This window comes from Temnothorax nylanderi, unplaced genomic scaffold (genome assembly GCF_030848795.1).
Source record: "Temnothorax nylanderi isolate EJ_2023f unplaced genomic scaffold, tnyl_v1.0 TNYL_tig0053_pilon, whole genome shotgun sequence".
Lineage (NCBI taxonomy): Eukaryota > Metazoa > Arthropoda > Insecta > Hymenoptera > Formicidae > Temnothorax > Temnothorax nylanderi.
Window position 1 is genome coordinate 295040 of NW_027249115.1, and position 12653 is coordinate 307692.

Sequence of the window (12653 nt, forward strand, 5' to 3'; positions counted from 1 at the left end):
ATAGGCTATTTTTAACATGTAAAGTATTCTAAGCAAAGATACATAAATATACTTCATTCTTTAGGAATTAAAAAATTTGTGATTATAATTATAAAATTACTCAAATAATACACAACCAATTTTAATATCTGCACAAACACAAAATCTTACAAAGTAAAATTTGAGCAATTCTAAATAACTGTTTATCATGCTAACAAATACTTTAAAGCTTTGATGATCTAAAACTAGTATATTGTATCACTAACTTCTTTGTGTAAGTCAGATCAAATGTTAGAACTAAAAGTGGTTATATATATATATATATAAAATAATTCGGTATAATAATGCAAAACTATTTGCATATTTCAGTTTTTGGGATACCCTGTATGATATTGTGATGATTGATGTACTAACATAAAATTTGATTCTTGTAGTTTAGTAACAGTGGTGTTTTATTTTTAATTTCTTAATAATTTAGAACATGGAATTTGGGATGAATCGAGAGGACGACCGAATGACGTCCATACCTAATCGATTCTTTATATTAAGTTGTGTTTTCGCAGCGTCTCTCAAGCTGTATATGTGTGTCAGTTCCATGAATGTACGACAGAATACCAAAGCCTTGTCAAATAATCTTATTGCTTCCTCTATATTTCCTCTGTGAAAGAAAAAATGGATTTAGAATATATTTTTATTAGAATATCTTCGGATTTTTCAGTCACGTATGTGATCGCAACTGGATCACTTAAATAATTCGAACATACATGCAATAATCATTATGAACAATTACGTTGGAAACATACCTTTGTACTTCGATACTTCCTAGCGATTCATATGCAAGCTCGCATTTCTCGTCCAATTCTAACGCTTTGTTAATGTATTCCACAGTTTTATCAACATTACCGTTCCATTGCAATTGCAGTAAACCTCTGTGCACATAGACAGTTGCGTTCTCCGGATCTTTCTCTATTGCTTTAGCAAAATAAGTATCAGCCTTCTGGTATTGTTGAGTTTCGGACATCATCTACAATGATTATTGAAAATTTCACCAATAAGTCAAAATGTGTACAACAGTAATAATTTATCGCTTATTTTTTTAAAGAAATTACAATTACGTACCTGAGCATACAATATATAACAGTATATACATTCAGGAGGATCTGGGTACTTCTCGAAAGCTCTCTCAAAGTCTCTCACAGCCGTTTCGGCTAATCCTACATCTCTATTGAACATCGCAAAACGATAATCCGTGTAACATTTTTGCACGTATGCTATGCCAAAGTTTGGATTGTACTCAACGACCCTTTCAAAATCGCGCTTAGCTTCGTCTATTCTGTTCATGAGCAAATTTACCTAAAATGATAAAGAAGTATCATTATCGTATTATTACATTATTTTATATGTGCACTTATACGCGTGCAAGAAAAATGTACCCAAAGACGCATACCTGTCCTCTATGATGATAGATATCGCTACAACTTGGATTCATACTAATGGCTAAATCAAAGTCTTTAAAAGTCATTTCTGGATTATCGAGTTGCATGTATAATGTCGCTCTCTTTATCAGGGCGTTTATCTTCACGTCATCAGACGCATCTTCGCTGCTCAATATCGTTTCAAAATCTTGGATTGCAGCATCGTGTTCGCCCAAAAGTAAGTGAAACGTAGCCCGTAATAATAGCACCTCTAGTTTAGATGAAGGTAACGTATCAAATTCGGGGTTTTTAACGATTTCCGTGCACAGCGGTATTATATCATCGTATTCCGTGACTTTCAACGCTTGTAATGGTTTTTTGAAAAATCTGTTAATCAAATCACGAACATTACATTAAAAAGTAAACGTCAAAATTACCAGAAACTGTCTCTTCTGCCGATACTCACTCTGGAATATTTTCCGGATGCTGAAGTCTAGAAAACACTGGATCCTTGGGAAAAGACATAATGTAAGTTTTGATGAAATGCTTGCTTGGCATTATAAACTTTTTGTTTGCCAAATTTTCCTGGGCGTGTTGTTTCCCTGAAAATAATTTTTACTCAAGTTACTTAAGTTACTAAAAAAACTATACCGCTTTTCATAAGGGTTTTGAGCTATCCCAGTCATCAATCACATATAATTTTGTAGATAATAATGGTAGTAGTATTTTATTTAATATCAAGTGCTTTTGTGTACGTGTAACTCACCGAGCTTTTCCAAGACCTTATCTGCCATTGAAAGGGAAGTCTGATTAGAAAAGCCTTCGTGAATACATGCGGTAGTCACGTCTTCCAAGGCAGCTTCCAAGTCCCCTATCTGCTCTAAAGCACGTGCCCGACGTAGCAAAGCTTTTGCATATCTTGGATTTAATTCTAACGCTTTTGTACAGTCTGCTTTTACAGCACTATATTTTTTCTGTAAGTTGCAATTACAATTGTGTAAAAAAACTTATATCGCAACAACTTAGACAATCGATTAAAATCATATTTTTATGGCTTATTATTAGTATAATCAATTTTATTACCAATTGTTCATACGCAGCCGCTCTATTTTGATAAAAAGTCGCGAGGTCCTCCACGTTCCCCTTTGGACAAACGTCGATTGCTTTATTGTATCGAGCAATAGCCTCGTCATATTTTCCCGTTTTGAAATGTACATTTCCTTCATTCTTATACTTCTGCGCCTTTTGTAAAGGAGTCTAGAACAAAAGAATTTGCTCAGGTCAGTCATGAAAGTACTATCTTCTTCAATCTATGATATTATCTATATAATCTAGAATATTCTAGAAGTATATAATGCCACGGTGAACGGCATTACGAATTATTTCATTTAAGTTCTAAGAGATAAACAAATATATACTGAGAAAGCCTTGATCGACCAGAAAAGTCCACTTATCACGTGCACTACCTACATATCTTACAATCTTATTATCACAAAGTTTAGCAGGATTTGCTGGCAGTATTATTTACTTAAAATTATCGCTCCTGATAACAGCATTTAGACACATCAATGGTATAATTACGACTACCAACGATACAGGGGAAGTAAACGAATTTATCACTCACGACGTTTCTTAAAAACTATGAGGCACCGACAAACGTGACATTGATATAGCATAAGATACCCTCTTTCTTAATTTCAGATAAATGGATTTTCACGATCTATCGGACGTTCCCAGATAAGGCAGGCGGTCTTAACCTCCGGCTCGGCCGCTGGTGAAGGCACTTTGGGTAGGCAATCGCCGTCGATGGAGATCTGCTTGTCGGCGGGCGCGCCGTTCTCCTTGGCCGCGCCGCTCCTGAACCTGTCGCGTTCCGGCTTGTCGATCTTGCCGCTGCCGCTGTTCCTGTTCCTGTAGTACATGTAGCCGAGGCCAAGGGCGACCGGCGCCCCGACCACGAGCGCGAGCTGCCATTTCGGCAGCGGGCTGCTGCCGGCCACGCCGCTCGAGGCGGTCATTCCTACGACCGGGATTCGGGAATCGTTAGCCGCGCGCGGACGGTCACGACGTGACACGTGACACCCAGCACCACCGGGATCGCGACGAGGAGACCTGGATAGGACGACGAATCTCTCACTCTCTCTCACCGACGTAGGACACCACGAGGCTGCGAGAGCACGAGGGAACGCGTGGTCCAGGCGACGATCATGCGGACGCGTTCACTCCTCGGTCTCGGTCCTGTTCGGGTTGCGGCCGTTGCGGGCGATCTTCTCGACCGTCCTCGGCAGTCCTCGGTGCCGACGAGTATCCGGAATATTCCGGCCGGGGTATCGCGATCGCGATGCGCGGCAGTCGCGTGAAATATTCCTTCTCTCTGTCCTTGTGCGGTAGCGCCCCCTCGCCTCGGCGAGTGTCGCGGCTCGCGGCCACTTCGACTTCGATTTAACTTATCGATTATTTATGATTAATTCATCGAGCGATACCGGATGATATCCCTTGGCATGCCTGCTCTTCAAATCTGACAATTCCTCCTTTAACATTTTGTTTTCGTCCTTTAATTCCTTTAATATTTTCATGCAATTATCGTGCTTGCCGTGGTTCTTCGAAGTTAATTCCTACGAATACAATATTCGAATAAAAAATCAATAGCCACGACCTTTTTCTTTAAAAACATGAATTTAATAAACTAAGGTCAGGCTCGTATTTGCAAGAGCATTTTATTATCGCACGATCTTTCCACTATGCTCTTATTATTAATTAATAATAAGAAAAATAATTAAATTAGGACTAAAAAAATAAAAATTACTTAAGAATGATGATAAATAAATAAGATATATGATTCTACCTATAAGTAGTCTGAACTTCTTTATTATGCCATATTTAAGCACTTTTATTTATTGTTCAAGAAATTTGTAAAGTATTTAAATGCATTTAGCTAATTATATTGTAAATGTAGACAATTAAGTGAACAGTAACTTGTTACATAGCTTATCAAACAGCATTTTGGCAAACATATATAATTAGATATGTAGTTATTTTTGTTTCTTACCCACTCAAGCTGAAAGACAAAATGCTGAAACACAAGAACAAAGAAGAATACACAAAAGAGGTATTACGGTTTTGAATGCAAGTAAAGCAGAGAATACGTACATGAGACAGCATTCTGCTTTTGTAACTAATTCTAAACCGGACAGCCAAAAAAGCATTAGAAATGAAATAATATATAACAAAGCGAAGGGGTCGCGTGGTCGCGTTACGACGTCGAGATTCGCGCCGCGTATCCCGCGCGTGCGCGAAACCACGCCGGAAAGATGGCGGCGGTCTGTCAACAGTAGCTACGTTCAGCGTTCAGCTACGTTTTATCGGCTGTCATGCCACTAACCCGTCAGCCGTCGGAACTGAGAGAGTGTCGCTTGACATGAAAGTCCCCGTTCGCGCGAGATCCCCGAGGAATGCTGAGCGACCGAAGTCGTGCTTCGCGTGCTCGTAGACGGCTTTCAAGGACGTAAATCTCAGGTCGGACTATCTCCGTTTGCTCGCGCTCCATCGCGCTCGTCTCGGAGACTCGGACGACGTCGCTGTCGGACGTTCGCCGCGATGGCCTTACAAGAGGACGAGAACACCTGGTGAGCCGAGATCGCGCGGCTTTCTTGCCTCGTCGGGAGACGACGCCGACGACGCGTCTCCTCGACGAGAACGCCGGAACTTCGCGTCCGCCTGTCTTTCCGTCGATCCGCGACGCAGTTCGCAGCGCGCGAAGCTTATACTTACGTGAAACGTAGAGAATGCAGCGTTGCACGCGTGCTGCGTGCAGCTGCGACAGAGCGCAGTAGAGGATATTTCTTGTTAGCGGAGCAACGCGAATTACGTAATATCGTTTCAAAGCTTTTGCTAATTAACATGTTAATTATTACGCTACATCCGTGTAAATCGTAGACTCAAATGGCTATATAGTCGTGCTTACGTATCCTCAATTTACATACTTTCAAATGGCAGTTTTTGTCATTTCCATTAGCTCCAAGTTGATTCCTTGTTGTTTTAGGGTGTTAGAACTGGAGGCGGCGTTGCTCGACACGGAAGCACCATCTGCGTCTGATATATATGCCATTTGTAAAGGCCAACCCATCCCTACAAGTTTAAGACCGGACGTCTGGCTGGCTTGCCTCTACGTTACTGATCGAGGTGATCAATTGAGCCATTTTAGCGAAGTTTACGATTTACCTGAGCAAAATATAATTCGCGACGACTGTCAACAGTTTGTCGGTGAGTACGTTGAAAGGATATTATGGAGCTTCATTTATTATTTATTAATAGCTGTTATCAAACATTGCAGCAAAACTCGGGAACGACGACGAAGATAAAGTCTCGGTGGTTTCCGATCTTGAGTCTATACTAACATTTTATTGTAAAAGTAAGTGTAAACAATACGAAAGAGGAAATGGATGGCTAGAACTATTAGGTCCTTTAATAGCTTTAAAATTACCGCGCGCTGCAACTTATAATCTCTTTGAGGCAATAAGAGATATTTATATTCCAAGGTAAGGAAGAATCTGTGTAATAAACATCTTTTTGCTTACTTGAATAAATATTGTTATTAGTGTTAATATAAAATTTATTATTTAATAACAAATTTTTTTTCATGTCACCTTCAACTATTTTTTTTAGAGGCGAATCATATAGCTCGGTCTTGAGACTGCTGCTTCTCTATCATGAGCCAGAACTGTGCTCCTTCTTGGACACAAAAAGGATATCACCCGATCAATATACGAAAGTATGGATGAATACCCTTTTCGCTGGTGTCTGTTCATTACCAGCGATCTGTACAATGTGGGACCTATACTTCATGCAGGCCGATCCCTTTTTCATGCTGTTCCTCTCACTTATCATGGTTATAAATGCCAGGTTAATATTGATTAAATTGATATTTAGGTAGTGTATATTTGTTCACATTATCTAAAGTAATTCTTATCTTTGTAGAGAGCAAATTTTGAGCATGAAAGACGAGGACAAACAAAGTATAATAGACGCGATAGCAGTAATGCCCTGTGCTTTGGAAGCAGAAGATGTAACCGATTTCTGTTCCTTGGCACAGTATTATGCAATGAAGACCCCAACGTCTTTCAAACAGGACTTGTATCCCGTAATGTTCGGTGAAAGTTCTGATGAGAAGCTAATATCCCACGCATTGTGTTTACCTGTATCGGCGCAAGAATTAGTAGAAAATGCTATCGAAGCTCCATCCGTACCCAATGGCACCGTTGAGTCTGTTAGATTCTTTCTCGTGGATTGTAGACCTGCCGAACAGTATAACGCAGGCCACTTACCAACGGCGTTTCATCTCGATTGCAACTTGGTAAATTATTGAATTACACAAAAGTACTTAAAAATTTTTTTTTAGATCTATATTAGGTTAACATAGTTTAAAATTTATTAAAATCATGTATGTAACACTTCATAAATTTTGGTATAAAAGAAAATCAAATATATTTCTATCTTTTTAGATGCTGCAAGAACCTGCCGCGTTTGCTACAGCCGTACAAGGCTTACTACAAGCTCAGCGTCAAGCATTAGCTGTTGGTTCGCAAGCTGGCGGAGAACATCTTTGCTTTCTGGGAAGCGGTAGACAAGAGGAAGATCGCTACACGCATATGGTAGTGGCGTCCTTTTTACAAAAACATACACAATACGTGAGCATGGTTACCTCTGGATATCAGGGTATTTATTCTTTATTTTTTGATATACTTTGACCAAGATAAATTATGTTCTCTTCATATAATTATTATGATTTTGTTTTCAGCCATTCATGAATATTTCGGTGACGAAGTGGTGTCAAGTCTCATTGATCACAATTCGCAACATTGTCTAGTGTGTAATGCTAATATGTTAGAGGAAAATTCAAATGAAGCAAGCCCAATTAAAGTCAAAAACAACAATTCGGATCTCTTGGGCAAGATTGGATTAGCTATGAAACTAAAGAGTCAGGAAGTAAAGGGAAAGCTATTTGATTATATTGTCAATCCTACGGCAAATGTCAATAGCAATATGGAAAAGAGAGATAGCAAAGACTTGGACTATATTAGACGTCAGAGAAAGACTGCGCCTGTGTTTAGTATAGACGACGATCAAGAGATAGGTAATTACATTCTTCAGATTATCCTTAAGTGATCTCGAATTGCTTATCGTAGAAGAAACTAATTTAATCTGACGACCTGTCTCTCGTAGATATGACAATGACTAATAATGAAAGTGAAGAGCCTATCGAAGTAGTATCTATACAACAATGGATGAAGGATCCGAAGTTATTACATTCCTTTAAATGCCAAGAGGTGAAAGTTAATGGCGATCTCTGTGATAGGTGAGCAATAGATAAGAAAAAGGGATTTTCTTTCGATACATAATTATATGTGCACGGTTTTTTTGTTTCAGTCAACTATTGGTTACCGATAGTCATCTTATAGTACTGCGAGAAATCCCGGAGCGAAAAGGCGCCGCACACGTAATCGTGAAACGTCCCTTAACGAGTATCGTCAAAATAACGTCGAGAAAGCGGCACGCCGATCTAATAACTTTCAAATACGGTACGACACAGTATAATGACACGGTTATTTCCGATATGGATAAATTTCTTATACCAAACGCAAGCGAAGCGACCAAGTTAATCACGCAACAGATCATGAGACAACTGAAAACGTCAGATTAATATTATGGACACGTATTTTATTTATAAAACAATTTCAGTTAATGTACAGATGTTATAAAGTTTAATTTATGATAAGCAGTTTTTTTTTCCTAAAAAATGTATCTTCGATATAAACAAGTTATTTGATTTTTTGTACGATTATTTATTGAGGTAATTATTCGTTCATTTTTTATTGTATTAAATATAGTCATTTGAATCAATATAGAGATATACACTGGATATGGACAACAGAATAATTAACAAAAACGATAAACTTTAGACATTGAGTAAACATATTTCCGATATTGTTAATTTTTGTGGGAACTACATATAATTGTATTACGAACAGATGAATTCTTATGAAAGTGTCCATGTAATTTCTTATGTTTAATTAACCGGATAATTTTACGTCATTTATACTTTTTTCAATATCATGACGGTATGACTGACCTAAAAACCAATGCGTTCATAACTTTGTAAATCACGTTTATATATAATTATTGTTAGCCAAACAATTTAGAAATTAGATTTCTAATAGAAATATCTAAAGGCCTCTACTCCGAATCTTTGTTGCGTGACAATTTGCATAAAATTTTCGCAGTGCTAACGTTAGCGAAGACTATTTGATTAGATTAAGATTCTGTAGAAAGAGGAAAATGCAAAGAGCTAAGTTGATACTAATACATATGTGCCTGACTAATGCACATTGTTCATTGTTTCTTGGGTTGTGTTCGTGCATAGGAGAAATAAGTATTCAAGCAAAAATATTTATCTACTTTAATTGGCAACGTGGTCCTAACGTGATTTTAATATATTTCTACGTGCTCGTATATTTGCATTTTATAGATCGCCATATTGTAAATGTGTTTTCGTAGGAAGTAATTTATTTATACAAATTATATAAGTGGATATTAGGTGCAATATTTGCAGGCAAATAGTACCTTTCGCATTATCTGCTCATCTGAATTTTTCAGAGCCAGTTTGAGCTATTCTACATTAGAAGAAAATACTTTAAAACAAGATTATAATTATCAATCAAATCTTTTCGGTAATAAAATATTATAAATATTATAATACATTTCCTATTTCTTTGCAAAACTTGTGCTTACACAAGATATATATATTTTTTATAATATCAATAATAAAACGAAAGTATGTAAGGTATCCCTGAAATTCTTAAGTGAATAAAATCCCAAAGTTTTACTTCAGGGAAGCTCTGTATCTTCTTTAATTTATATTTGTGATAAGTTGTAGTAGTTAATATTGCATATTACTTGCCTCCTTATAATCTACGAGACTTTCGGTATTATATGCTCTATTAATAAATTAATAAATGAGTTTTCCTGTAGCTGCGTAGCTTGTATGTTATGGTTTGAGAATGCGGATTTTTTACGTTTACTTACACGTTTACATTTACACATAAATTAGTTAAATCAACTGAAAAAAAAACAATTTTAACATCTAAAAATTATATAAAGATTTACTAGAAAACTGGAGAATGTACATATATGTTGTTAACAATTTGAGTATTATCAACACCGACAATTGTATGCAACATATATATATAGGTTTTAAATTATCAATAATACACATCGTACGAGTATATGTGATAAAACTTTTCATATATGTGCTTCCGAACAGACAATTTGAGATGAAAGGTGGAAATGAGTCACATATAGACAGCAATAGAAAATCAACTTTTAAGAAATTAAACGTATGGAAATTGTCGAAAACTCCCAAATACATGTTTATAGATGTGTATATAACAAAAAGGCCATGTAATATATTACAGAAATAATATATATATTATAATATATACATATTATATATATATAATAAAAAGTTAACAACAAAGTAACTCAAACACTGTATTAAATTCCTTTATCAAATTAATTAAACGACAAAACTCTTATTGCTAATATCAACGCTGTAAATAATTTAGTATAATTTATAGAAAAATAAATGTGGATTTGTGGGATTGTATACGTATATGTATACATGCATATATATATATTTTTTTCCCTGTATGGATTAAAAAATAATATTAGTCAACTTAGAAGCCGGTACCATATCATTACTGATACGTTATCATCAGCATTCTCAGCGCTAAGTACGAAAATCCAGTTTGTAGATTTAAAAAATGACTGGTTCTACAGGTTAATAGACACGCGCTACGTACATTTATTTATATAATTCTACGTTTGGAGTATAAATGACTATGAGTATAATGAGGGCATTTTGGAGATTGAGATAAATACATGAATAGTAGAATTCGCGCAGCTGGCGAAAGCGTGGCGTATATATGTGTGTTATTGGAACATACGCACACATGCGCAAAATGTGTTGATACGTGTAGTAGTATCAGCCAGTATCCGGCCAGCCGCCAGCGGCCTTTGCTGGTGCGCGTTGACGTGCATACGTACAAAACCGGAGAAGGAATGACTCTCAAACATGATGGCCCAAAATTGTTCAAGCTGAAGTGGCCAAGAAAAGTCGAAGGATGGGAGGGATAAACTGGGGCGAATTGTTTCCGGGAAGGTGGAGTCCTGTTATTTTCATCTCCTATATAGCTCTCTTCATAAACCAAGGTATGTCGATCACATGTTTTGTAACCAACTTTCATCTTGCTTGCTGTAAGCAACAAATGAGAAAAATAAAACAGGGATTTTATTAATTAAACGTGAATTGCCGTTAAATTTGACATCGGAATGCAATAATCTCCTGCAGGTATTCTCGTGACGTGGTCTCAGAGAAGCGGCCGCTACGAATATAATATTGTGGCAGTTGTGCTGATGACAGAAGTTCTAAAATTGATCATATCCACAGCACTCTACTGCAAAGAGTAAGCAACTCGAGAATTCGTAGTTTGTTTACAGCTGACTTCATCTTAGCTTGATTTTTCTTATCAATATTAATTCTGAATTTGCAGTAATAGCATCCTAACGCTTCTCCAGGAGACGAGGAAGAATAAAAAGGGTGAGATATTAAAAATAGAGATAAAGAATTCTAGGAACTTACTATATAAATGCCCAGCATGATCGATTTCCAAAGGATACTAAAGAAAACTTCTGTCAATTTTTAGTGCTTCTGCTATATATGATACCTGCGCTTTTATATTGCCTGTACAACAATCTAGCATTTGTCAATCTGGCTAGATTCGACCCCACGACTTACTACGTCTTGCTGCAACTCCGCGTTGTACTTACGGGAATCATTTTCCAGGTATCAATAATGTTGCTTTCAGTGTAGGAGTAGAGCAACGACGTGTTGAACAGATAATGTAAGAATTCTGATTTCTTCTAGGTCATATTTAGCAAAAAGTTGTCCGCGACGCAGTGGTTTTCCCTAGTGATCTTGACAGTCGGCTGCATGGTAAAGCACTTCGACGCCCACGTCCTTGGCACGGAATTCCACGTAGATATTTTTCTACTTCTGATTCTTGTACAAGTGAGTCACCTATCATTGATACATATGTGAATGGAGACGCGATATGTTATCTTGAAAAACATCTTGCTTTACAGACAACATGCTCCTGCTTAGCCGGGGTGTATAACGAATATTTGCTGAAACGGCAAGGCGCGGACATCGACATTTTTATACAGAACGTATTTATGTACATCGACAGTATTTTCTGCAATATTGTGGCGATTGTCCTGTTAAGTGCATTCACGAACGGCGTTAACGAAACGCTGACCAACGTCGAGATCGGTACGTTTCTGCAGCCGAAAGTAATCCTAATTATGTTGAACAATTCGCTCGTCGGGATAATAACGAGCTTCTTCCTGAAGACCTTGAATTCTATATTGAAGACCTTCGCTAGCGCGGTGGAGCTGATTTTTACAGCGATGCTATGCTGGATTCTATTTAGCATACCTATCAGCACGAACACCATCGTTTCTATAGCTATGGTGAGCTTCGCCGTCGTTTTATATTCGAGAAATCCCGTACAGAACGTTCAACCTAAAGAGACAGCGGAAAGTGGGAAGCTTCTGGTGTAAACGACAGTATTAAATTCTTTTTCCAAATGACGATATAATCGCCAACTAAAATTGCAAAACAAAGTGTACGTTACCATTAGCCTTAAGCCGTTATAATATGCTTTATCGCGCGACGATGATTATGTGATATAAGGTTTGTTAATTTAAGATAATGACTGAACACCTGAATAAAAATATCACAGTTTCTTTCAACAAATTAATAGAAAATTAAGTAGATGATTTAACGAGCGATATTAATTGCGAAAAAATATTTTTATATTATATTTCTCAAAGCCTTTTTAAACGGAAACGAAATGGACTAAGATCTGAGTGGCAATAATACTTTGCGATACCTTATCAAATTCTAGTATCTTTCTCTAGCTTTTTGTATTATATATCTAATCTCCTATTTAAAAAAAGGGGATTTCGCAGATATCAGAGCGAAACATCAATCACGTATTACTTGGTCTTTGAATTTTGATTTTTACGGATATCTTTTATAATAAAATTCGATATCTGGACAAGGAAAGATCGTTAAACGTTTTAGCTTTTGGATTTCAATTCCGATTATTCCAAATCGCTCGCCCCAGGCCTCAGATACGT

General features: G+C 37.1%; 3 protein-coding genes across 3 annotated transcripts; 2 read left to right on the forward strand and 1 right to left on the reverse strand.

Annotated features, from left to right (window-relative positions):
* Window positions 1–105: 105 nt before the first annotated feature.
* Window positions 106–4242, reverse strand: Tom70 (translocase of outer membrane 70). The gene is made up of 8 exons (XM_071706635.1): window positions 3152–4242; window positions 2478–2651; window positions 2161–2368; window positions 1861–1996; window positions 1427–1781; window positions 1099–1332; window positions 783–1003; window positions 106–637 (listed from the first exon to the last, which is right to left on the reverse strand). Exons 1-8 carry the CDS (start codon window positions 3410–3412, stop codon window positions 454–456), a joined length of 1773 nt encoding a protein of 590 aa, XP_071562736.1. The 5' UTR covers window positions 3413–4242; the 3' UTR covers window positions 106–453.
* A 224-nt stretch (window positions 4243–4466) lies between these two features.
* Tbc1d23 (TBC1 domain family member 23) lies at window positions 4467–9931 on the forward strand. Its single transcript, XM_071706634.1, has 9 exons — window positions 4467–5020; window positions 5437–5657; window positions 5728–5932; window positions 6060–6296; window positions 6372–6747; window positions 6896–7109; window positions 7192–7527; window positions 7617–7749; window positions 7821–9931. The coding sequence occupies exons 1-9, from the start codon at window positions 4992–4994 to the stop codon at window positions 8092–8094; spliced, it is 2025 nt and encodes a 674-aa protein (XP_071562735.1). The 5' UTR covers window positions 4467–4991; the 3' UTR covers window positions 8095–9931.
* A 497-nt stretch (window positions 9932–10428) lies between these two features.
* Senju (UDP-galactose transporter senju) lies at window positions 10429–12267 on the forward strand. Its single transcript, XM_071706643.1, has 6 exons — window positions 10429–10661; window positions 10801–10915; window positions 11003–11049; window positions 11156–11295; window positions 11377–11520; window positions 11595–12267. Exons 1-6 carry the CDS (start codon window positions 10574–10576, stop codon window positions 12069–12071), a joined length of 1011 nt encoding a protein of 336 aa, XP_071562744.1. The 5' UTR covers window positions 10429–10573; the 3' UTR covers window positions 12072–12267.
* The last annotated feature ends 386 nt before the right edge of the window (window positions 12268–12653 follow it).

What these genes read in the sequence shown, in the direction of transcription:
- Tom70 (XM_071706635.1), bottom strand. Translation starts at nt 3,412, where the DNA reads ATGACCGCCTCGAGCGGCGTGGCCGGCAGCAGCCCGCTGCCGAAATGG. An exon ending in CACCAGCGGCCGAGCCGGAG is followed by an intron (nt 2,652 to 3,151) that starts GTTAAGACCGCC and finishes CTTTTGTTCTAG; the next exon opens with ACTCCTTTACAAAAGGCGCA. An exon ending in TCTATCATCATAGAGGACAG is followed by an intron (nt 1,333 to 1,426) that starts GTATGCGTCTTT and finishes TTATCATTTTAG; the next exon opens with GTAAATTTGCTCATGAACAG.
- Senju (XM_071706643.1), top strand. Translation starts at nt 10,574, where the DNA reads ATGGGAGGGATAAACTGGGGCGAATTGTTTCCGGGAAGGTGGAGTCCT. An exon ending in GACGAGGAAGAATAAAAAGG is followed by an intron (nt 11,050 to 11,155) that starts GTGAGATATTAA and finishes GTCAATTTTTAG; the next exon opens with TGCTTCTGCTATATATGATA. An exon ending in TTACGGGAATCATTTTCCAG is followed by an intron (nt 11,296 to 11,376) that starts GTATCAATAATG and finishes GATTTCTTCTAG; the next exon opens with GTCATATTTAGCAAAAAGTT.
- Tbc1d23 (XM_071706634.1), top strand. Translation starts at nt 4,992, where the DNA reads ATGGCCTTACAAGAGGACGAGAACACCTG. An exon ending in CGACTGTCAACAGTTTGTCG is followed by an intron (nt 5,658 to 5,727) that starts GTGAGTACGTTG and finishes CAAACATTGCAG; the next exon opens with CAAAACTCGGGAACGACGAC. An exon ending in ATCATGGTTATAAATGCCAG is followed by an intron (nt 6,297 to 6,371) that starts GTTAATATTGAT and finishes TTATCTTTGTAG; the next exon opens with AGAGCAAATTTTGAGCATGA.